General features: G+C 38.6%; 1 protein-coding gene across 2 annotated transcripts in view; it reads left to right on the plus strand.

Annotated features, from left to right (window-relative positions):
• RAB3C (RAB3C, member RAS oncogene family) overlaps nucleotides 1-18822 on the plus strand; it is a 116432-nt gene extending 97610 nt beyond the window's left edge. For both annotated transcript variants that reach the window (XM_041414658.1, XM_041414659.1), the window contains exons 4-5: nucleotides 9062-9186; nucleotides 18635-18822. In XM_041414658.1, coding sequence (XP_041270592.1) covers nucleotides 9062-9186; nucleotides 18635-18822 — 313 coding nt within the window. The remainder of the gene's footprint in view (nucleotides 1-9061; nucleotides 9187-18634) is intronic.
• The last annotated feature ends 7151 nt before the right edge of the window (nucleotides 18823-25973 follow it).

Below are 25973 nucleotides of genomic sequence, written 5' to 3' on the forward strand. Positions count from 1 at the left end.
CTATATTAGTTGGTCTGCCTATAAGTAAACCTTGTTGCAAGAGAGGATTTTGTACTCCTGTTAATAAGAATTAAATATTGAGATGTACTTTATATTGCTTTATCTTGACAAAAAATATAAGAAAATTGCTTGGAAGATCTCTTTGCCCTTAGTGTCTAACACACTATTTTTATCTATTATTCATTGGTTTTTTTTAAATATCCATTCTACTTTTCTAAGCAAAAAGCCTGTGAAGCCAGTATGTACTACACACCAGAAAAGGAAGAAATGAGATTGACTGTCAGGGAATTTACTCTTTCATGAATTCAGCGTACCTTCAGCCAAAGCCCACCTTGCCTTGAACTCCTCCACAAATTCTCTGTTATATGTCTCTGTGACAAAACAGTCTGCAGTGTGTGCAGTGCCAGGTGTACTGTGTGTGGTTACTCTGCTGAGGGCTGAGGTGTGCTGGCTGTGTAGGCACAGGAAAACAGCCCACCTGGAGAGCTTTTTATCTAAGGAGAGGACCATCAGAACTCAAGCACAGGAGGTACGGGGAGGAGGGATAAAGAATACAGTACTAACTTAGAGCACAGTCTTTTTTATTTTTATTAATACAATAATTTCATACTGGGCTCTGGCTACACTGGTATTGGAAAGTAGTTTCAAGGTGTATTTCACAGCTGTAAAAAAAGCAGTTTGCAGATTGTGCCAAAGAAGCAAAAACTGAGGACACCTACAATCTGATTAACACAAATTGAGTATGCCCTGTAGGCTTTTGGTCCTTCATTGTAACTCGAACTAAAGTATGTAAAAGACAACTTTTGTTATCTTCTGTTATGTAAAGTATGGGAAAAAATAGAGTTTAAACTTAATGTCTTTTGCCAACAATATATTAATTTGACATCAGAGATCATTATCCAATGGATTTGAATTTTAATGTCAGAAAATAATTTTCAGACAATAACAGACACTTGGTACTCTTATTTGAAACAGCACTGTACAGAAAAGGCACCAAAAATAATACATGGACTCTTCCAAAAAATATTTGTATATTACATGAAAGGTGAAATGTAACTCAATAAAGTACTCAGCAGAGAACTCTGGATGGGATGACACTTCCACAAGCACAGTAGGAACAGCTAGAGATGGTTGACTAGAAAGACAATTCTGATTGATATAATGCCTTACCTCTCATCCTAATTACCACACAGAATAGTGTGATTATTATTGCTATGTCAGTTGTTATTGCATTCTACTAAATGCAGACCCAGAGTGGACATCATGGGGTAAGCATATACTTCCCCATTACAATTATGGTAATGGAATATCACCAAGAATAAATAAGAATAAATAAGAATAAATGACATAAACACACAAAGAACAATCAGCTCTGACAACTGTTATCCCTGCTTTCTATCTTCTTTTTTTGTTTGTAGGTAACTAAACTTTTTGCAAAATGTTGTATTTCCTTGCATAAGGTTATAAAAATGCACATATTAAAGATCCGCTCAGTTTTATCTCCAAAAGAACTGGATTAATTTTGAGTATCTTTACAGCCTGTCAGAACTGAAATGTGACACCAGGTTTTCTAAAATGAAGTTATGGCGTCAGAAGCTTGTAGTGAAGGATTTTTTTCATTAAAGTAGATCCAGAACAACAAAAACCTGTGATGCTCTGGGTAATGTGCATTTTAACTAGCTTTCTGGCTGATAATGAACCAGAAATTTGTTAGTGTCACACCTGTCAAGCAGCTTCTGCATCATCAGTCTATCTTCCTCCAATGAAAGGTTAAATGTGTAGCATTTCTTTGCACAGTGTGCACTCTTTTGCTCTGCACAAGGAAGATAAAGCCTGTCAGAAGAAGTGGTGAATAATTGGCATTGTTCTGGTTTCTTCAATATCAGTGGTTTTTTTCACAATCATAAGGCATTTTTCTTCATTTGCCCTTCAATCCAGACAGAAAACACAGTACTGTATAAACAACAACTGACACATCAGATACAGTCAGTCTTGGGCAATATTCATATATCCTGCTCTTTTGCAAGCATGGAGGGGTTGATGTATCCCATTTTTGCTATCACTTGTGTAAAGGAAACTTTCTTGTCCAACCATCCAGGAGCAAAACCTGCCTCACCTGGGACCAAAGCCTCTTCACAGCGGGTGGCTCCAGTGACCCTGCAGGTGCCCCGTTTGACTCCCTATACATCCCACACTCCCACAGTCAGCCAGGTTTCCTCGCTGGCTCTCCCACCTTTCCCATAACAGGGTCTCAGACATCCACAGCAGAGGCTCAGACCTCTGTGTCCTTAAAATAATTTAATCATGGTGCAGCAACAAATTAACAACTTGAGCTGGTGCCTTTGAGGAGGGACGCCCTAATAAAGATGAGCTGGGCTTTTATATCCTCAGAGCCTAAGCTCTCAAAAGTCTGGGGTCATCAGTTCCCACTGTGTCTGATTGTCCAGTCATCTGGCAGACACCACAGGTTCCTGGGCCTTTTGTTGTGCAAAGAGTAGCTCAGGTTTACTTTTCCTTGAGCTCCTGCTACCCAGAGTACAGTCTGCAGCTCGAACTGCGCTTCTTACCAAGCTATCCACACTGAACATATCCTTAGCACATCCACTTCTCCCCAGATCCTTTTTCTTTTGCTATGTTGTGATATTAAGGGTGGAGCAAATTTATTTTCCTTATTTATGTCCCCCTTTCACTGCTCTTCTCCATCCATTTTCAGTACTCTGTGTTGCTGGGATGTCTTTGTCTATTCTCTATCATACGTTAATAAGCATTTGCAGTCAGTGGGTGCCAGTGCCATCACTGAAAATAAACATCACAAATTCAATATATCATGAATTCTGGAGAGAAGTGAAGATGCTAGAATGTCCACTAGGTTTTAAACCTGCCTTGAGAATGACTGAGCTGCAATTTTCTCATTCTGGTCACATGTTCATCTACATCAGCTTTTTATTTTGATAATTATTTCCTTTATCCATTGCTTCCCATGGTTTTCATTAATGGCTTCAATAATTATTCAGGGGTTCATAAATGGAAGAGATAAAACTATTTGTATTAGCCACAATCCTGGAGGTTTTATGGCTTGCAGATAGAGCACACCAGAAAGATGAAACAAATAGAAAGATTTCAAAAGTTGCAAATATCCAGGTTTCCCTTGTCAGTAGAGGAGGAAAGATCCTGAGCAGTTTCTTAGAGATAGTACTATTTCTGTGTATGGCTCCAGCTATTCATCAGTTCAGTTAAAATCTGGCAAATGTTAGCATATTCTTTTTATTATTAATGACATTATTACTAATTATTTCTAATATATCCCTGCTATGTCAATAACGGTGGCCACAAAAAGCCTAGTATTCAAGTACACCAGGACACTTTGCCTTGTTTTTTTGCTAAGATTGCTTCAAATTTTTTACCTTAGTACTCTCTTCAAAATTCCAATTAGAGAGCTGAGTTGGAGTTTTGGTTGGTAGGTCTATATATTTTGAATGGCTTGTCTCCCACTAATACTAGATTTTTTACTGGAGAACAGATGAAAAGTCTGAGGCCAACTCTCTCCCTGCCCTGCCTGCAGCAAGGTCTAAGCACCCAGTGCAGAGCAGCTGGTACAGAGCCAGATTCCAAATGGCCATCAAGACTGAGCATTGCAGTCATTTAATGTGCCATACAGAATAATCCTACATATGCCCTGCTTTCACCATATCCAAAAGATAAGTGTGAAAGAGAGAGGCGAGAGGTAAACTCCAAGATGCTGGGACATTCTTAAGGCATATAACCTATCAGTATTGCTGGAAATAATAAGAGTTTAGGTGATATAGAGGGCATGGGAAAAAGAATGGAACATATGGTGTACACTGAAGTGTAGAAAACACTTGGTTGTACGAAGGAGACCTCAGACTCACTCTGTGGAAAAGCTGGTTTGAATGGGAAATGTGTCAGAGCTCCTCACCGACAAGGAGGGTGGGAAAGGATTTGTGGCATAATTCCATTATTTGAAAAGAAGTGAATGACAGAGCTTCCCCTTACCATCCCTGGCTGTATTAGGGGTTTGAGAGGGCAGTGGTGTGTCTTCCCACATCACAGGATGGAGACTGGGGGAAGAGGGAAAGAGATCCTTCCTTGCTTCAATTACAGAAGGAAAATGATGTCTCCTGACAAAGCTGGAGAGCAACCCTTCCTGCTCAGTGAGTCATGGACACTTGGCACACTCTTTAGCAAATAAAGGCATGAAGTTCAACTGGGGACACTGAATACTTTTGGAAACCCCTCCAAACTCATAGTTGCTTCTCTGATACTGCCTCTTACCAAATAAATAAACTGAGAAAGAACAGATAACCTGGGCTCTACCTGAGATCCCACCACTACACTGTGACCTCTAATAATTCAGCTAATGGACTTTGCAGTCACCATGCTGTAGATAAAGACAGGAGAAATTTAAGAATTAATCAGTGCAGTCAAAAAACAGTAATTAAAAAAAAAACACAAAAAAAAAAAAAAAAAAAAAAAAAAAAAAAAAAAAAAAAAAAAAAAAAAAAAAAACAAAAAAACAAACCAAAACCAAACCCAACCAGTTTGGTAGAGTGGTAGAGGTTTCTTTAATTTGGTTATGGTTTGTTTGAAGTTTTTTGCATAGGTTTGGGGTTTTTTATTTCTTTCTCCTGGCAAGGTGATGCACCCCAGTTCATTGAGTACTCCTTTCCTAAATCAAAAGATCAAATACACAACATGTTTCCTAAACTTGCTGGAATGAACATTATACATAGCCCTCTTGAGAGCATTTTGGTTAAGGGGTTTATCTTGCTGTTTGTGCATGTGACTTACTACATAATTAATCTAAAAAGCCTGTGAAATCAGCGTCTGTATGGTAGGCAAGCCTCCTTGGAGGACTTGGTTCAAAGAGTGGTGAATAGATTGAGGCTATCTAAAAGTTCATATTCCTGATATATTTACTCTATGAACATGTCTTTACTGAATAGATTTGCTTGCCTTCCATGCTGTCTGTGGGTGAAAATATACTAGAGACTATTCCAGGTTATATGAATATTTGCTCTGGACATAGATGAGTTAGTAAAAAGTGGTCATCTGAATGGGTATTCAGAGTAAACTGAAGGTATGCCAGCAGCGGGTGCAACCCGAAATATATTGAGTAGTGAGGTTGAAGATCTATTCCCAGCAGGCCATGTGCACATAACTCACAAAGGCACAACACATATGTATATATATGCATATACACTTGACCATACACAAGCACATTGCAGACAAAAACACCCAGGATCCCCCAGAGTGCTCCCACAAACACCAAAAGCATCATCATCCTCACACTGCTCCCCACCAAAACAGTGCAGCATCGAGGTCCATTCGTGAGCACATGTATCTGTGCAGACATACACATTGTGGCTCCCGCCATCAGCTGGGCTCATAACCCCAGTCTGCCCAGTAGCTGCCCCTGGATCTCACACCTGGATATAAGCCTCCAGTGTTGACTTGCAGTGATGGGTTTTATGCTGGATAGTGAGGCTGGGACTTTCTTGGAACAACCCTGGAAGGGACCTGGATGTGGTGTCCTGGTATTTTTCTGAGTCTTAATTTGGTAACCTGCTTTAGCACACTACTGCTCCACCAGGCTAGTGGACATAGGCTTTGGATAATCTGATGTTTCCTGCAATAGGCCTGAAAGCAGCCAGGGCCAGGATATTATTTGGGCTCTCTCTCCTGCCATAATCTCTCTGTGCTTCTTTTGTATGTACAGATAAGCTTTTATCACTTAATCTAATATGAACAGTCTGGTTTCCACAGCAGTGACATCAGAACACCTACCCCATATTGCTCTGTGCTATCTACCTTGTCTTCCAGCATCTCAGCCACCTCAGCCAGCTGGGGCTGCATGTTCCTGAACCCCACTCTGTCCCACTGCACAGCATTCCTTACAAGCTGACCAACAGCACACACAGGCTCCCTGTCATTTTTGCCTGGGCAGTTATTTGAAGATCTCTCTGTTTTATGATAAGTCAATAGCATTGCTTTTGTTTGCATTCAGCAAATGCTCTTTTCTGACAAGGGGCTGGTAGAACTGCAGTACAGGGGGAACAAGCATGGTGTTGATCATGGAAAGTAATGGATCATTGCACTCCTCCATTAATCTGCCCCCTGGAGAATATACCTTATAAAAATTCAAGCATGATGCAGGTTACATGCCAACCATAAAACTAGAAAGGGAAAGACTTATAGGGTAAATTACTACTGACATATACCAGGTCAATGAGAGTGAACAAGAACTGTCTTTTTCACCTTACTGCAAACACCATCTTTGCCTTTTCATGTCTTCAATCTTCCTGAAGCTGAAGTTCTTCACAAGGACAACTGTTTGTGTTTTGGATTAATCAGAAGCCTCGGTCATTTGAAAGGTCATGTATGCAGGGAACAGCAAAATCTCTTTTTTTTCAAGTGACCTATGTGTTGGCTTTGGTGGAGAATTGTGGGAATCAAAACCTACAGAGGCCAATAGTGGGACTATATCTCTTAAAGAAAACATAATAGTAATAAGCCTATTATATCCTTGGAATCAAGCTTCTGCTGATGTGGTGTTGGGTGTGAATACATTTGACTAATTTTCAGTTATATTTTTGCACTACTAAGTTGTTTGCAAAATGTAAGCCTTTGGGTTTGTTTGCAAGGGCAAGATCTCTTCTTGTTACTTAAAAAAAATATAACTAGAAGATGAGACGAAAGCAAGACAGACTAAATAATGTCTATGAATAAAATAAGTTGCTTTAGTAATGAGAAGAATTTGAATGCACAGATTTGTAGTTGTAGAATAAAAAATCACATCTGGCTGCAGTAAAATGAAGGGACCTTACATTCTTAATGAAAGAAACTCATGTAAAGCTCTGGAGGCAAAGTCTGCAAAACATGGCTGAATGAATGCTCTTTACAGTTTCTTCAGGCTGTATTTCTTCATCAGTTTATTCTATTTCAACTTTACAGATTATGCAAGTAATTCCTTCTGTAAAGCTTAATATCTTTACTGTGGATTTTGCTTTTGAAATGTATTTGATTTCCTGCTGACATTAAGGGAATAAATTGGCTCCCAACTAATAATTGTTCAGAGCTAAACTCTTTTATAGCCCTTAATGGACTAACATACTCTGGCACTTGAGGTACTCGTATTTGCAAAATTGCTGTGGTGACAAATGTAGTTCGGGTTAAAAAACACAATAATAATTCTACTTTGCTTAACCACGCAGCATGATTCCAAAAGGACATTTCAAAGTGAATGCATGTTGTTTCTGAGAAATGGTATCTTTAGTAAAATATAAGTGTATGGGGAAGTTCTTTTTGGTCACAGTACCTTACACCTACTCAAATTACTATTAAAAGAGATTAAAAGTAGCACAGAGTCCATTTCTTGAAGAAGAGATCAGGTCAGGCCCAAGGGAACAATCTGTAGCACAAAATGCCTGGGACTTCCCTCAGCTTCTTTTTGTTGATTGTGATAAATGCAACATTCCTAAAAGCAGTGTTCCTCCCCTTTCAGTTTCTCTGCCTGTCACTGCAAACCCACCAGATGTGGCCTAGAGGTTTTTGACTCATGCAGGGAACCTGTAGGCAATGGCATTGGACCCAGAATCATAGAGATAGCTAAAGCAGCTTTTGCCCATGGCCATCCCTCTGGTTTTGCGGTAAGCAAAGCCAGCTGGGGAGGTTTGATCCATTTTCTGTCTTTCACCAGAATCAGTTGACAGAGCAAATTAGAAAAGATCATGATCTTTTTTTTGAACGTAAGACTTTGCAGACAGGGGTCTCAATAAGTAGAGATGATGGCTGTGTTACGAGAAGGGGTCAGTAGTGAATGTATCCATGCAGACCAGCATTGCAAGACATTTAGGTGACAGATTTTTTTATTTCATCTTTTGTCAAAGAGACTTTGAGAAAAAAAGTCCATCATATGCCACAGGATCCCTTTCCAGGGCGTCTTCTCATAAATGTGTAGTTATAGAAATTAGTTTCTAGTCTATTGCTACTTTCCTGAACATCCTGTATTGTCCAAGGAGGGAGGGAGGGAGGAAATGGTGTGGGACAGGCTGGCAGAAAGAGCTATGCTCTCTGTCTTCTTTTCTCTCCACTGATCATTGATCCCACCAAAAACTTTGAGCCTAGAGCCAGACTTAGTCACAAGCTCAAGACAAATCATAAGTTTCCTGCATCCTGTGTTACCTTCAAGGGCACATACTGCTCCCAGTCAGAAGGTGGTAACCAGCAGCATCACTCCTGGCTGAGCCTGGAGCCATGGAGCTTTCCTTCTACGGAGCAGATCTAGTACCAGCAGAATGGTGGCAGGCAGAAACTGATAGGTACCACAAGTATGGTTCCAAGTCACCCATTATCTGCTTGCATTCAAAGAAAGCACCGTGAGCTGTTTCACCACCAGCACTCATGGTCCCTATGGTGTTTTAAGGCCTCCGATACTTCCATTCAGCTGCAGTCATGATTGAGGGTTGTATACCTTAGATGGAAGGTAAATCAGAGTTCAAACTCAGCCCCTGTCCATGGCTTAATGCACAATGTAAGTGCTGCTGACCTTCTGGTAGATCAAAGACCTGAAGAGGAATGTGCTGGAGAGAAACAACAGAAGGAAGACAGACTAGCTCTGAAATTTTTGAAGTTTTGCTGCTAAATTTACATCCTGATCTCAAAAGTAAAAGATAAGAAATGAATACGTTGCTGATTTTCTTTCAGAGCTCTGTTTTTAGATTATGAGGTTTGTATTAAAATGTGGAAACAGGAGAAAATATCATCTCTTCTTTCTAAAAGTAAAGGAAGAATGTTGATGGCAGGAGAAAATATTATTTTTAGCAAGCAAAAGTAAAACCTGTGTTGAAACAAGGAGTTCAAATGAACTCTGTAATAGTAATACCTGACAGATAATCCTTAGTTTATTTGAAATCTGTAATTAAACAGAATCATGTTACCCTAGTCAAAATCAGTATTGTCTCTTTCGTCTTTTTGCAGCTCTGTTTGAAATGAAGGGGAATTTGCTTTGCTTTGACTCCTCTCTCTCCCTTTGTCTTTTAAGGTCAACTCAAATCAAAACGTACTCTTGGGATAATGCCCAGGTTATTTTGGTTGGCAACAAATGTGACATGGAGGATGAACGGGTAATCTTTGCTGAGAGAGGAAAACATTTAGCGGAGCAACTTGGTAAGAAATGACACAACAAAAGCTTTGTGGTTGCTTGTGAGAATGCACAAATTGATTTCATTTATTGCTACAGTACTTGCAAATACATGTTCATGACACATTCATTGTAAAGGAATAGTCACACACTGCTTCCCTTTTATTTCTACAGCCTTTTTGATATGGAGCAAGGAAACAAATCAAAAAACCCTAAATACTGTCCCCTCAAAAAAAAAAAAAAATGGAAAAGGGAAAAGGAAAAGAAAATAAAAATAAAAACAAATTAAAACAAACAAACAACAACAACAAAAAACACCAAAAGAGAGAAAAGGAGATATTGCATAAAAAGCTTACTAGATCTTTTTGTAACTTGAGTAGATTTGGATTATGATTAGCAATACCAATACTCCAGAACAGAAATATGCTGCTGTCCAGCTCAACTCCCACTCCTAACACTTCATCCACTGATCTACTGTACATTCACAGAACTGTAGATATGAACTTGTTTCATAAAGTCTCCCTCTGGGAAGCAAATTCTGTACACACAGAAAATTGCCAAACTGTGAGCACCTTTTTTGTTTCTGTTTCTACACAACTGTGTTATCCTTTCATACCATGAAGTGGTTTTGAAGTTACAATGGCCAAACTTTAATGGAAAATCTCCAGAGTATCATTGTAATACCCAGCCTCTTTTTTCCTTCAAATTTCCTGACTTCTGGAGAGTAAGCTCAGCAGGTGTGTAAATCAAACTCTGGGATTGTTAGAGGTCAATTTATGCACAGGGAATCATAAATTATGGGCATGGATTTGTTATTGTTTTTAAAATTAGGTATGGTAAAAGCTCAGTCTGGTCAAAATAAGTGTAACCAAGATCTCCTTGTCACTATCCCTATATAGGTAGGTAGATGAAAGGATGTTTTAATAGGGAATCTAATCTCATTATGTGGTTCTTAATTTGCGTATATTCACAGGTCAATGACCTTATTTTTTAAAAAAATACTGTTTTCCACTTGTACAATTAGTTTTCCGGGTAAACAATTTCATCAAGTAACATACCTTCCTATTGTATCTGTCTTAATAAGTGTTGCATATGTGTAAAAGAACTCCTTGAGTGAATACATTAATGATTACTGTAAGTTAATCTTTGAAAGATGACACGAAATATTTAACAGAAGGTTGTATCCAAAAAACTTACCAATATTTGTAAAGAATTGAGTTTCTCAAATTGCTTGCAACCAAATCATTAACAGAGGATATTTATCTTTGCAGAATACCTGTTGTATTTTTATATATATTTTTCTATATATGTTCTTCCCATTTCTAATGTTTACTCATTGTACTAGGAGATAGGAATGTGTATTCCTTGTACAAAGAGATCCCAAAAATCTAACTGTGTACTTTCACCATGAATTTTGACAAAGTGCTGAAATGTTTAGCAACAACCATAAATTTTCACTATAGAGTTTGAATTTTTTTTTTAAGTGACATAAAAAAATCTGAATTTCTATTCCTTGAACCATATTCCTATTAAAAAAAAATATGCAATGAATTGACAAGGCATCCCCAAGGTCATGAATTTATCAAGACAAGACGGAACTTTATATGTTTTACAGTCAAGAATCCTCAGATGTAATAACCAATGCTTGAAAAAAAGAAAAAAGAGTAATGAGATAGATAACAAAACTCATGTTTCAGACTTTAAAGCAAATTCTAACTCCTGGGGTTTAAAATTCAATCTTTACGGAAGAAGATTATCCTCTATTTCCATATTTATCTGCTCAGGGGGTTTCTTTTCTCAGATATATATCCTGTGGCTATCTCAAGGGCAGATTATTGTATTAGAAAACTTGTGTCTCTGATCTAGTCATTTACTGTAGTCAGACTGCACACACAATTGTTTACATGTTTCCTGTACAGCTGCAATAATTTCATAAATCTGCCCAGAGACTGGGTGAGGTGATGTAACTGCAGTAAGTGCACTGGCCTTGCTGGCTGGTTTGGAGGGCACCCATTGTGTTTTACACATGGGACTGTCTTTTGTTTCTCTGGCAGTAAGTTGACAACATCTCTTACAGACAAGCTTTAAAAATAACAATATAGATTTTTCTGTCCAGCCAGACATTTTAAAACTGTGGGCTCTTTGAACACAATGCTGATCACAGACACAAACCAATAAGATTCATGAGTGCTGTTCAAAAACCACACTGTAACACCCTCTGTTCTCAAATGTGGTTTTATTTTCAGCCCTTGTTTATTTGAAGTCACTTGAAATCATTTGAAGAGAAAATGAACACATGCACTTTCTGGGGTGAACATTCAGAAGGTCAAAAAGAGTGCTGGGAATTAAACCCTCTGGGGAACATGGTGTTCTGTTGAGAACAGTGTTATTGGAAAATGGGGCCTACTTTTGGCTCCTGACCTCTCTGAAAAGTGTGGCCTTAAAGTTTTTTAACCAGGTGTAATCACTAATTTCTTTAAATCTCTGTGCTGGCTTATTTCTCCAAATAAGGAGTTCAAATGAACCAACAATAAGTCTCATTACTGTTGGAGGAGGTTTGCTGAACTAGACAACTACCCTGTGGTACATCTGCAGACCCTTTTCATGGCACTACTCAAAGTTCAAAAAAGAATGAAAGAATAGTTAGAAATGCAGACCTGACCTTGAAGCAAAATTACAGAATCTTTATGAGGTCAGAATCTGTCTTGTTTGCTTTGAACATTTTTTTAAAATTTATTGTTAATAACATGACACTGGCAACACCACTATGGATCATAGTGTTTCTTTTCTTTTCTTTTCTTTTCTTTTCTTTTCTTTTCTTTTCTTTTCTTTTCTTTTCTTTTCTTTTCTTTTCTTTTCTTTTCTTTTTTCTTTTATTTTCTTTGTTTTCTGTCTTTTTTCTTTTCCTTTCTTTTATCTTTTCTTCTTTTCTTCTCTTTTCTTCTCTTTCTTCTCCCTCTTCTTCTCCTTCTTCACCCTCTTCTTCTCCTTCTCCTTCTTTTTCTCCTTCTCATTTTTTTGTTCTTCTTTATTTTGTCCTCATTTTTCTCTTATTCCTACTTCCTTTTTTCCTCTCTCCTTCTCTTGATTCCCAATGCTTTGAAAATAATTTCCAAAAAAAAAACAAGTAGAAAAAAATCGTACTTCAAACAGAATCATCCTTCCCTGACTCTTTAGGTTTCATTTTCTTCTTGGCTCATATATTTATGTAGGTAATGGTTTTGCCAGGGAGACAACAGAGACAGGATTGAGCTGTGATTGCATTTCTTCAAATTAAACCATTTAGCATGCCAGTAGGCCTGAAAGTGGAGCTTTTGCCAGTGTTGGTGTCAGGTCTTACAGAGGGTGCAATTGTTTGTGGTCTGACCCAGCCTGCAAGAGCAGAGCTTCTGCTGAGGTGGAACAGGAACACGACTGGTTTCTGAATCCTTCCAGGGCTGGGGCACAAGGCAGCAGCTCCCCAGCATCAGGACTGGGATGCACCTTCACGTGCCAGGGGCAGGAGCCCCATGGGGTAACACATACATTAGGCATCTGTGGGCATGCTGTGTGCACTAGGCATCTGTGAGTCTAGGCACTGAACTGAAGAGGCATTTGTAGTGCTGTAATTTTGGCATGCAAATCAGGAACCAAGTGGGAACTGACACCTCAGCACACAGTTTGCTGGAACAGCAAGTTCTCTTTTGCCTCTGTGGCTGACTGGAGGCTGCGGTGCACAAGGCAGGGTCACCCACAGCTTAGAGAGCACTGACATATGGCTGCATCTAAATTTGCACTAAAAATGAAAATAATTGGGTTGTGCCACAATATGCCCGTTCAAACTTTCATCCTTCACTGTTTTTTAGCTCTTTTTAATGGGCAAATGTTAGTTCCAAGGGAAAGAGACAGACTGACAGCACTGACAAATACCAGTCTTCTGTTTAGCTACAACACAGACAGGGTATTGGCAGAGCAATTACAGACTCCTGTCCCCAGGATGTTCTTTTACTGAGAGGAAAGCCAGCCTGCCACTGCTTTCACATACTGGGAGCTGCATTACAGCAAAGTTATTTAATAACAATGAGGAGCAAGGATTTGCTCACCCCATGTCTCCTGTAAACACACAAAGAAAATCTTTGCCAGGAATCTAATTTATTGTCCAAATGCACTCATTTAAAAGGTATTTTGAAACAACAATCAAAATCAATACAACTGGAATTTATATGAAACCTTCTGTTTGGAAAGACTGGAAAACGAGATGTTAGCTAGAGCATGACCAGTAACAGCCCCTTGGGTCTCCCCATTCTGCCACAGCTGACAGTCCCCCTTTAGCTTTGTTGCTATTATTAAATTCAGCCATCCTAAAGACTGGATAAATACCTTAGCATTTCTGTTAATACTGTTTATCTTCCTTTTAATTCTCTATCTTGAATGGTGATAAATCACTGCTCTTCACTGAGATAATACCAGCAGAATCCTGTTCTGAGGCTTAATGTTGTTTTAATAATTTTCTGACTATAGTCCAGCACCTGGGCTTGTTAGGTCAGCAGAGATCCCATCCTATTGATCTAGAGAGCAAAGCACAACAAGCCAGAGCTGCTGCCATAACCAGATAGTTGCTGATGTAGAAGATACTTTGAAGAACAGCAGTGGTCTCCAGCTACTTTCAGCCTAGTTTCCTAGGAGAGATGACCTTTGCAGTCATGCCATGTGTGTCCTTTCTCTCTTTGACTAAAAAATATTGACAGTTCTGAATAAGTGGACATCTGAGCAGAGGAGAAAGGTCTTGCAGTTGCCCTGACTGACAGCCTGTAACGTGAATGCAAAACTTATTAGATACTATTCATAGCAGGCAAAAAGGTAAGTACCTGCCAGTGCCCCCTCAGAACTACCCACAGGATGCAATTTTAAGAAGATAAGGCCTTATTAACTCCTCTCCTTTATATACAATGATATTGTTAAATTATTAATTCCCATGACTTCCTGGAGGTTGCCTTTTACATCCTACTCTTACAAAGGGAGCAGCTTTCTGCAGCCATTTCTTGCTCTGGTGCTGCAGTCTCCTACTACTCCTCACAATTCTGGATTGAACAAGACACTGACAAAAAGCACTAAGGACCACAGTTCAAGCTTGTCTTCATGAAAGTTTAGAAGGATAGTTATTGAGGGAGCATACACTTGTATCATCTGTAAAACATAACATCGGGGTGATAAATTAAATTGGCTTTATTGCAGAAAGACACTCTGAAACCAAAATGCCTCCTGATCAGCTTGTGAAACATCAGCATGGATCTTGTCTGTATTGTCTGTGGAAATGTTCTTAAAGTCTGCTGTCTGGCCTGTGCTCTTGATGTCATGTTTTCTCAGGAAGATGAGAGGGTGCATAATGTTTTTCTCTTTGCACATGACTGTGCTTTCTGGGCTTTGTTCTTTCCTGTGTTTTGAAAGTAGACATAAACAAGTGTTAATGAGCAGTTATGAAGGAGCCTCTACAGAACCAGCACATATGTGAGGCAGAGAGGGTTCAGAATCAGTAATTCTGGCTGTGTGTATGATTCAGGAAACCCATCTAAATGCTCTGTGTGCATTGTAGATCACCAGGTGAACAACAGAATCGAGCCAGTGCTCTGTAGGAGCTGCCAAGAGCCTGCCAGCTTTCTTTGAGTCAGTAGTAGGGAAAGAGGGAATCAGCAAAAGAAAACAGAATTAAACACAAAATAAGCATTTAAAATATCATATTCCATGTTCCACACACTTTGTACATATGTTCAGGCAACACTTTGATGTGTTGGATTTTCTGAGTTTCAGCTCTTACCTCTTGGGCTTGTCATGTCTTTGCACTAATCTCCTCTGCCTGGCCTCATGCACATCAGCACTACAGATCATCACAGGTGGTGGGGACATGCTGTTCTTTGAGCTCTGCTTCCCTGGGCAGCACCAGATAGCTGCCTCGCTTCACAGTTATACCCTCATGGAAAATATTTTCTCTCAATTAATAATGAGCAGTGGGAAATAACCCTGACAAAAGTATTAAAAGTCATAGAACTTAGGCTGTCATACACAGGGATTTATGAAGCTTAGGGTATCTAAGAGCCATTAGTAAAATAATTGCAAGATGAGTCAGGAGAGAAGAAGGTGTCATGGGGAAAAAGGATTTGCAGAATATTCCATAAGAAAATTAAAACAAACACAATTCTAGTGCTGATTTCAAGCACACTCTGCTAGGAAAAATTCTGTGTAGCTCCTTGAAATTGTTCCACAGGCAGGGCTTTTGTTAAACAAATGAACCAGCCAAAAGAACAAATCTAATTTGTTGGGGCATCTTGCACAAGGTAATAGTCCCATGAGAAACTGAATCCCATGCCCAGGACAATCCGTTGTTTGGGTGTCTACAGGAGCCTCTCTTGCAGGAGTCTTTGTAATGGTGTTTTGGCTGCATCAGATGAGAATCTGCACTCCTGTTCTGCTGATTTTTTGTAATCCTAGCTGGTCTTACTTGCTCAGTACATACCAAGATGCTTTGACAGTTATTACCAGAAACTGCACAAAGGTTTTCTTAACTGTGTTAGTTGGCTTCAAAAGATTCTTCTGTGCTAGCATTTCTGCACCTGTGAGAACAGTGTCTTACCTGCATTTGTTTTACAGCAGGAGCTGCCTGGAAGGAGCTCACATGTATGCCCCATTCTCTTCTTGGGAAGATGGATATTTATTTGCACATTCAAGCGTAGAAAAAGCATCTATCATAGGTCTATACATAGAAGGAGCTGTTTGGGCTAATTTCCCAGACTGTTTCCCAACTGTTCCCTACAGTTCTAGTAAAGAATATAGCATTAGTTTTATTGTGGAGGCAGTTGGGTGCTCAGCCACTTTCTCTCAGGTCTGTTCATTGCTTCATCTATGCAGCAAAGCCTAGCCTAGCAGGTCCCAGCAATTACCACCCTCATAGCCTGATATCCAGCTACATCACTGCTATGACTGCAATTTCCTTCTTACATTGAAATCATACCTGAAATTCCATAGAAATCCCCAGAGTATTTTATTTGAATCAATTTTTTTGTGCTTGACACTCTGTAACCCTCCATTTAATCTGGAGAATGGATGCCTTGTAAGTTTTTCATTATGTTCTTATGCAAAATATCCTCACCAAGACAGTGGGCCTATTTTCTTGATCTTATCCTTGTTACAGTAGTTCTTGACATGGGCCTCCTCTCTGTGACTCTTTTCCTTTTATTTTCTGCTTTTCTCTGTCTAGATCTCTTACCTAGATATCATATCTGCTATTTCATGATCATCTGATGTGCTCATTGTTCCATCTTTATAACTGTAAAAACTCTTCCACTCCTAAGCTCTTTAGATTCAGAGTTCTTTCTGCCATCTCCAAAGCTTTGGTGCACCACTCCCCCATTGTTACCCAACCCTTCTTCCCTATGATTCTGCTTGTTCCTCTGTGGAACAGCAGCTTTCCTCCTCCTTCCTGTCGAGAAGACACTAAGAGCTGTGGAAGATTCTTGACTGCATTGCTGGGCTAGAGCTGCATCTGGGTTTCAACACAGCATCCTGAAACTGTGGAGGATCTTCCTTTCCCCAGGCAGCTCCCAAATGATCTGAACAGCTTTCTCTTGCATGGAGATCTGCAGGAGGGCCAAAGCCACCAGCAAGTGAGGCTGCACTGTCTTTCCTCCTTTTCCTTCTAGTTTAGAACAACGGAAATGTGCAAGCAAAGCAAACTAAAGCAATATCTTATAGATTAAAACTGTATCTTTGTATGTAACTTTTGTAGAAGGCTTTTTATTATTCACAGTTTTCCTGCTTTGCAGAGAAATGTGGAATGAAAAGTTTTTATGGCAATGCATTCTCTTACTAGTGAGCTTTACACTTCTTTCTGATACTCAGAGAAGTCATATGACCAAATAAATCCCTGTACAATATTTGTAGCTTTTGTTATCAAATCTCCCTATGAACACTAGCTTTTGCCAGTGCTTAGCTCCTATATATTTAAACATTTTAGTTCTTCATGACACTTCAGTCCAGCACCTTACATAAATTAAAAATAAAAATAAAATTAAAAAAAAAAAAAAAAATAGAGAAGGGTTGAGTTTGTACATTGCTTTTTACTTCTTGCAGGGTTATCACATCAAGCTAAATATAATTGTCTGCAGTAATTCTAGGCTAGAACTCAAATTGCAAAAGCTGCATGGACAACAGTTATAGGACTGAATGTGTAGATTACATTCTGTTTAGATGGCATACTGAATACATAATACTAATGTGACCAAAGAACTAGCATTTCAATATCGTGTGGCCTTTCAAAACGGAAGTAAAAAAAAAAAAATTAAAAATCAAACCAAACCACCAGACCCACAAACATTTGTTTTCTGTCCTTCTGCCAGGAATTTCAAGTAATTGAAATTTTCTGACAGGGACTTTTCTCATACTTAAAGACAGTGCTAATTGCACATTAATATTCAGATTTAATCAGAAGGAATCAAAAGAGTTATGCAAAGGGTAAGCCAGACTGTGCTTTACAGAAGCTACCAGTGAATCAGATGTTTTGTAAACTGTTTCAATATTCAACCTATAGGTAGTGGAAAGGCAGGAATGGAAGAAAGTTGTGAATTATCAGGTGAGCATTGTCCTAACTTGGGAAAATGTGGTAAAAGTCCTAGAAAACAATAAATTAAAGAACAAAAAGGCTTTGCAAAGGAAACAAGCATGCGGGAAGACCCAGCACTGGCAGAATATTTCAAGATTGCAGGCTGACCACCAAGCTGCAAACCTGGCCTAGATGAATGAGACACATGTGGGAGGTGAGATGTGGTACAAATGGAGGCAGAGAAGAGAACCTAGGAAAACTGTCTCTGGAGGGCTTAGAACAGCTGTCTCTGCTCTAGAAAAACTTCCAGTGTCCCTTAAAGGCTAAGGATAGCTATGTTTTTTGCCTTTGGGCTAATTATTGGGAATGAATAGATAAAAAGTCCTTCTGTACAAATTAATTGTTTTCTTTCTTACGTGCATTTCTGTTTGTTTGGTTTTTTTTTGTTTTTTTTTTTCTTTTTTTATTAATTCTGTTTGTGGAGCTGGAAATCCCTTTGGTCCCAAGGATTCACATCCAACTTTAGTAACTATCAAATTGCAAAAAACTTTTCTTGTCTTGTTTGATTTTTTACCTGTACTTTTGCAAGTGTTATTTGTACATGTAAGGCTTTCCTAAAATATTTCCCTGAAACAGGTATAAAGTTTTAGAATAAACTGTGTTAAAGTAGAATTTTTCTAAGGGAATATATTTGGAGTGGTCCTGACTTCACCCAGCCTTGTACAAAGCCAGTAGCACTAGTGTACTTACTCTGATTGTGTTATAGTTTTTACTGCTCTTCTTCCACATGTGTGCTCTCGTGTGTTTCCTTTCTGAGTGTCTCTTGCTCAAGAGAAGTTTGTATGTTTATTGGAGATACCAAAATATGCCTAGAACATAAACATGTTCTTTTATTTTCTTAGGATTTGAATTTTTTGAAACAAGTGCCAAGGAAAACATTAATGTCAAGCAGACGTTTGAGCGACTTGTGGATATCATCTGTGACAAAATGTCAGAAAGTCTGGAGACAAATCCCACCATTGCTGCCAGCAACCAGAACACACAGCTAAAGGACACCCCTCCTCCACAGCAGCCCAACTGCAGCTGCTAATGCAGCTATCAGCAAAGGCAGCTCCAGTGTGTTTATTGCCAACAGAGTATTTATGAATGGTCTATATGCCTTTATTTATACTGTCTTATTAATTTATTTGGGAGAACAGTCTTGTTTTACATCAGCTGATGTAAAACAGCTGTTCAGATAAGCATATGGGGATGGATCAGTTTTTAGTCTGAAAGGTTGATCCATATTTTAGAACCTGGCTTTTGCATGCAGGGTGTATATTAATTTCTCTTTTCTTTTTACTCTTTTGTGTCATACTTCAGCTGGTGCCATGTCCTCAGACCATATTTGCCTATAACTGTCTCTCGCTTCATCAGTTTCACGTTATATAATTGAATTTTTAGGGTAGTGGTCAGGGTGTTTGGACTTAGCTTCCTGGTGCCACTTGTATATTTTCCTGACTAAAAATGAATTTAGAAGCATTCCTGTAGTGAGCAAATCCCTCATTCTGCCAGATCACTTGTACAAGGGACACTTCCTGGGGCACATCCTTCCTTGGAAAATCCACACTCACAATGTTACACATCCTGGCTGACTGAAAACTGCAGAAATAGGAAGAAAGTTAGGTCCTGGGCCCAAAGCCATCAAAATTCCCAACTGTTCATCAACAATTTCCGACTGGATGTGGATATTCAGTCCAGAGCCTCAGAGATATTAGGTACTTCATCCTGTTTGGACAGCTAGTGTATTTGCTTTTACATTGGTGCTGCATGTCTAACTAATAATTTTATGAAACTGGACTTAATTTCTCATTCCATCATTATGGAGATCCCAGTCTTACCTACCCCTGTAGCAGAAGGCTAGTTAGCTGCCTGCATGAGACATTAACCACACAGTCCTCTGTTATGTCTGACAGAGCCAAATCCATTGTGTTTGGTTGTTCACAGCCAAAAGCTGCCTTGTCACATTGCTGTCAAACCTGCGTGCTTCAGTTCTCAGAAATTTCATCTCCCATTCAGTCACTAAGAACTAACACCACAGTGGCTATAAATGTCTGTATTTTACTCAGACCTGTTGCAGAAATGACTGTTGGTGTCAGTGAACTGAAGTTTGGCCTGATTTTTTTTCATTTATTTAAGAGAATTAGGATTTTTAAAACTTTAGGAGTAATAAAAAATTGTCAACATTTCTAATCTTAGGCTGAATACATTGAAAAGATCAGCAAAAAACTGTGAAGATAGCAGAATAAAGTACACAAATTTTTTTTATGGTAAAGTGTTAAAATAGTTATATTTTACAGTTTTTACTCCTCTAGTAATTGGTGGAAGTTTCTTACATCTGTGCCCTGAAGAAAAACTGCTTTACTTGCATCATAGTGACCTTTTTAAAACTAAACAGCATAACTGAAGAAGCCATGATTATTTAATTTTTCCAATTAGACATAATTTAAGACAAGGCTTAGACTGTCAATAATGGAAAAAATCTGAAAAATAAAAAAAGGAAATAACACACAGTACACTAAATGACTCACAACTGCAGAGAAATCCTTCTTTACAGTTTATGTTTTTTGAAGGTAACTTATGTAACTCCTGATACACACTAAGAGAAAATGGCTGCTTTTTAAAATTTGATAAAATAATCTAAATACACTTTGACACAATGAAAGTTACTTCCAAACAAGACATATAGGCACATGTAAAGAGGATATACCAGGAGGGTTCTACCTGGGCTGCCTAACTTATCCTGTTAGCTAGTTTATTTAAGCAGTTTTCCCCCTATCAGACATGGATACCGATTTACCTCCATGAAGAGAAAGCACCCTCCTTTTCAGAGTGGAGGACCAGCCAGGTAGAAGAGGTATGTGCTATCCAGATGGTGAGTCTTTCTCTCTCCAGGGTGCTTTATTTCTCTCCCCCATTTAAGAGAGCATGTTGCTAAGTGTGCTGAGAGATTTCACTAGTACATTTTCACATCCTAGGTGCCAGCTGATTGGAAAAAACAGAAGCAGTACAAAGTTAAGCAAGCTTCCTTTGAGATGGCTGCTGGGCAGTTTTCTATGTGCTTCTTGTTATGTCAGTGATTCCTGCTAGAGAAGAAGGAGCAGAAAAGCCTAGAGAAAGAATTCACCTTCAGTTCTCAAATTCTTTAGACAAGTCTTAGGTTGTATTATTAGTCTCAACAATCTCAGGCAAGGAGGGGACAGACATAATCACATTGTCAAGAATCTTGGGCATATCCTGAATCATGCACCTTGGCAAGAAGTGCAAGTATTCTTCCAGCTTTGCTCTGAGATGTTTGATGTGAAATTTTCATCTCCTGTGCATAGTGCAATAAGGAAAAAAGACTTCAAGGTGTCCCTTGCTGCACCCACACTTTGCTAGTATTCCTTTGCAATGATTTAAAACCCTCCCTGTCTGGTCATGACTGTTTAGACTTGGTGGTAGAAATACATTATTAGCATATATATTTTCAAACAAATTGAGGGATAGATAAAAAGTTCTTTACATAAATGGGATTAATTAATTGCTTTTCATTTTGCATCAGGAGACTGGGTGGAAGAGTAACAGTAAAATCTAAGGAGAACCCCTGCTTCAAGTTTCTGAGGCAACTAACCTGCTAGGCCTCCACACTCCACATACTTGAACTTCTGCATGAGATGGGGTGGCTGGGGGAAGCAGCCGTCAGAGTAGTGTTATTCCTCAGAGTGCTAAAAATGTGTTAAAAGGAAAAGGCTTATCTTAAACACAGATGCAGAGAATGAGTCTGTATCTAAAATCTCCTCAAAATTTTGTATTAACACTCAGACATTGTCATGGAGTTAAGAGATTAATTTTTAAACTGTTCATATAAAATACTTGGAGTTTTTCAAGATGCGACTAAAACCCTGTGAAAACCACTCAGCCCTCTCAGTTGACACTGTTTTGCGTAGAAGTTTGGAAAGGATGACCTGCTGTGGTCCCATCAAACCAAATTTATCCTATCATGACTTTTTCTGAAATTGAACATGTGGAAGTTCAAGCAGACTTTATCTTTCCAAACTGGGTTACCTACTGTTGGAAAAGTAGGCTTTGATTTTCTATCACAGGTTGGCTTTTGCAGTCACATGCTTCACAGCCATATTGAGTTTTCTGCTATAAAGCTGGTCACATTTAGATCATGAGCATCATGATCTCAGTATCTCTCTCAAATAGAACTTACCTTTTCTAGAGAAACAGTAAAGACAGAACAGCTTTTCAGAAGTAACTTGTCATGGCTTCCTCAAATATTCCAAAAATTCTGAGGGGACTAGCAGTGTTAGAATTTTCATTCTATGTAAAATTATTCCTTGGCCTCCTATGAGACAGAATATCCAACATCAGCCTGTGTCAATCTGGTTCAGTTCCTCTTGACTTACAGGACAGAACTGCAGTTTTCTTAAATTCAGGTAGGCTGAACATTTTTGAAGTCACAACTTGAGCAAGGGCCTAAATTTAAACTATCAATGCCTTGTTCTTCACATGTATCCAGTAGTCACTGATTACAAGTTCCTGGAGGAGACAAGCAGGTTTTGGTTATATCCCTGATCTGTCCAGTGCTGTGGCACAATTCCTTCAAGTACCAGGCAATAAAGCCCCGTGTTTTGTGATAGAAGATGGGAGGGCTCAGATGAAAACTGGGATAGCAGAAACAAAACTACTTTCAGCCTCATCAAAAGTGAAAAAGTTCTCACACACCGTGCATTAATTTTTTGTGCTTTCAACATAGAAATAAGACTGAATGTCACAGCAAATCATTGGTCCAGCCATAGATACCCCCTTCAGCAGAGATTTAGCCATTTGGTGAGATACAGCAGTTAATACACAGAATATGTTAAATTTCTGAGAGATGAGATGTCTTTGGGCAGAGAATCCTGAGCTACATAGTGCCAGCTGAAGCTGAACTAATACTACGCAATCCTTTTTCCGAGTTATGATCTAGACTAAAGCTTATAGCAGCAAGCTAATCCTGTGCATGGGCCACGCACCAGCCTTATCGTGCTCTGACAATGTGCTGCTTTCTGCACCTTCAAGCTGCTGGTCAGAAAATACTTTGGGAGCACCCAGGAACATGGGGATTGACTGGTTCCTGCGGTGCCTCTGGCAGCAACCTGCCGAACAGCTAGCCAGCCCTGCTGGGTTGAACATTCACATGCCTGCTTTTGATTCTTTTAAGAGTTCATGTTCACAAGTTACAAGTGCAACTGACTTAATACTGTGTCTGTTATTTTTTGGTGGTGGTGGTTAGTTTATTTAGACTTGTTCATTGGGTGTTTTAAATAAATATTGACTAGCTTAATTTTCTGTCAGAAAATACTCTTTCTCTCTGAACAGCTGTGTAAGTGACTGTTAGCTGGAATTGTTTGTTCCTTTGTGCTTATACTTAATGCAACGCCTAGAGAAATTACCTGAGCAACTACATCTATGTGGCCTTTTCCAGAGCACCAGCCTGAAAGATTAAATTTTCTTCCCAGTCTGCTCAGCTCAGCTGTACCACCTGTATCTTCTTTATATTAGAAATGAAGTGTTATTTTGGGATGCACACAAAATTTGCTGGAGTTTGATCCCAACATTAAGAATGCATTAAATTTGTAATTTTTAGGGAAAAAAAAAAAGTAGCAAAACTTCTACATTTGGTGATTATGCATTTGTTCCTTTGGAGCAGACAAATGATGTTGCAATTGCATTCCAAGAGAAACTCCCTTACAAACTCCACCCCTCCCAAGCTACTGTTTTCTGTATTTGTTTTTTCTGAGAAGTAAGATTTATTATTTACATTTTTACAGGCATCAACTAAATTTCAACTGATTCCTCCTTGGCCTGTTTCATATAGACTCACAATATATAAGCCTAGTTCTTCTTTAGCATGACAGATTTAGCAACGTGAAACCATGAGTTTGAAGGCTCATAGATACATTCTCAGGGGGTTTAGCAACATATCTTCACTTATACCAACAGGGGAATAAGTCATGTTAATTTGCACCATTGATCCATACATTCTGACTCCAGATTCTCCAAGGTTGATCACTTTTCCAGTCTCATTTAAGAAGGCAACTTGTTTCAATTATTTGAATGAACTCCACCAGTTTTATTTAGGGGTAAATATAGGTCACCTTTGCAAATTCAGCTTTTTTTTTTTTTCCTTTTGTTTATCCACGGGAGGTCAGTGAAGCAGAATTTGTGACTACACACATATTACATGCACATATATACAGAAGTACATCTTTGATATTAATTTCCCACTGTTACTTGTTTATATTCAGTGCCGCTTTTCCGAAATTCATCCTTAAATTGTCACTACTGCTGGAAATCAAATGCGTTACATTTGAAGACCATAAGTTTATTAACCGGGGTTCCAGCAGAGGTAGATGGCTTGTCATTTGTACAATAAGGTACTTGGTATTTGATTCTGGGGGGGGAAGCAAAAGTCCCAATTTCCCCTTAACTTCATGTTCACCTATAACACACAAAAGTGAAGGTTAGATAGACATTGTTTGCCACTTCTGGTGATAAATTTCCTCAAGTAATTCTGACATGTACCTGCAACTAGTGATATATGAAATGTTTGTGGTGTAACTTCTGTTTGGTATTTTGTAAGTAATGTCAGATGTGTTGTGACTCAGTTGGACCATCACAATGTGTAACTTATATACTAGCATTTGTGTATTTCAAATGTCTTACATGTTGCATGAAAAAAATGTTATAAAAATAGATATTTTTTCTATTTTTGAATACCTCAAGACTGAGGAATCATGGGCCAATAAGTGCAATATTTAATTATTTACTCAGTGTATATAAACTTGTGTGAAAGGGAAAAGCATCATGTATGTGTGATAAGCTGTTGATGATGCCTGTGTGCTTAAGATTTCTAGTAAATGTACACGTCTTGTAGAAATATTATATAGGAAACACTTTACCAGTGTAGTGTAAGAATATTCTTAGATAACTTAAGCTATTTTTCATATGTATGACTATAGTTAAAGATATTTGTATGTTTACTGCAAGTGCATGTCAATTTTACTTTTAGAGTTTTGAGTATCCCTTTTTGAGAATTGTCATGTTACACACACTAGTGGGACAGGCCTTCCATGAGAAAATGCTTTAAACCATTTATAAACTGTCTGCCTATATTTTTTAAAGCATGCTCTCTAGAAGCATTAAAAGAACCTCTTAGAGCTCAGCATTTATGGTGAGTTAATTATTTATTCTTAAAGAGTCAGTTACATGCTCTGTCTGCCTGAATTGCATAATATGTGGACATGTTTTCTTTAATCAGGTACAGTTAACTCATAATACTTGCCTGAAATAATAAACAGGGGTACCCAATATTCTTGCAGATGACTTGTCAGACTTTGGTTGGTGCCCTGGTTTGCAAACAGCTTCAAGGTCACTGTCAGCAGCACAGCAGAGTGGAAGGTGGCCTTAATTGGCCACTTTTGACAATTAAGTTTCTTAAGTTCTCTAGATACTAAAGATGGAAGATACCTCCTTAAAGATACTGACCCACAATTTTCACTCCATTTTACAGGGCCTTCAAAGTTCAACATTTCCAGTATTAGGAATAAAGCTGAGGTACAAATGGAAACAAAATGCAGACCAGAATCCAACCATGAAATTAAATGGAGACATGCAATAGTTTATTTATTTCTACTCACTTGCATAATTCTAATGGTTTTCTAATAACACAAGCAAGGCTATCAGTACTCAGCAACATCCTTGGGTACATTTGAGACTTTAAACTCTGAATTACTGATCTGCCATGGGTTCCCAGCTGTGCCCATAGAGCCTGCAGAAAAGCTCATTCTGTTAATTTTTGCTACATCTCCAGCGTCAAAGGCATGTGTCATCTGCACTGGGAATTTACTAAACAGAGACAGGCCACTGAGTCTGGGCCATGTGGAAGAATTGGGGAATTGGTTTTGCCAGACAATTTTCCTAAAAAAAAATAAAAAAAAATATATATATATATATTCACTAGTACCATGCTAAAAGGTACATAAGTAAATTTTTTTATTTTATCTGGTGCATTTTTGTGGCAATATATGAGGTTGCATAAGTTATGGGGTTTTTTTGTTGCTTTGTTTTTTTAAAATTTGCTTGATCTGGAAAAGAATGAAATTCTAAGGCCTACTGGAAACCAGTACCACGGGTTTCCTTTCTGATGTCATCAAATACATTCTCTGAGAA

This window comes from Onychostruthus taczanowskii, unplaced genomic scaffold (genome assembly GCF_017590055.1).
Source record: "Onychostruthus taczanowskii isolate IOZ18803 unplaced genomic scaffold, ASM1759005v1 scaffold46, whole genome shotgun sequence".
Lineage (NCBI taxonomy): Eukaryota > Metazoa > Chordata > Aves > Passeriformes > Passeridae > Onychostruthus > Onychostruthus taczanowskii.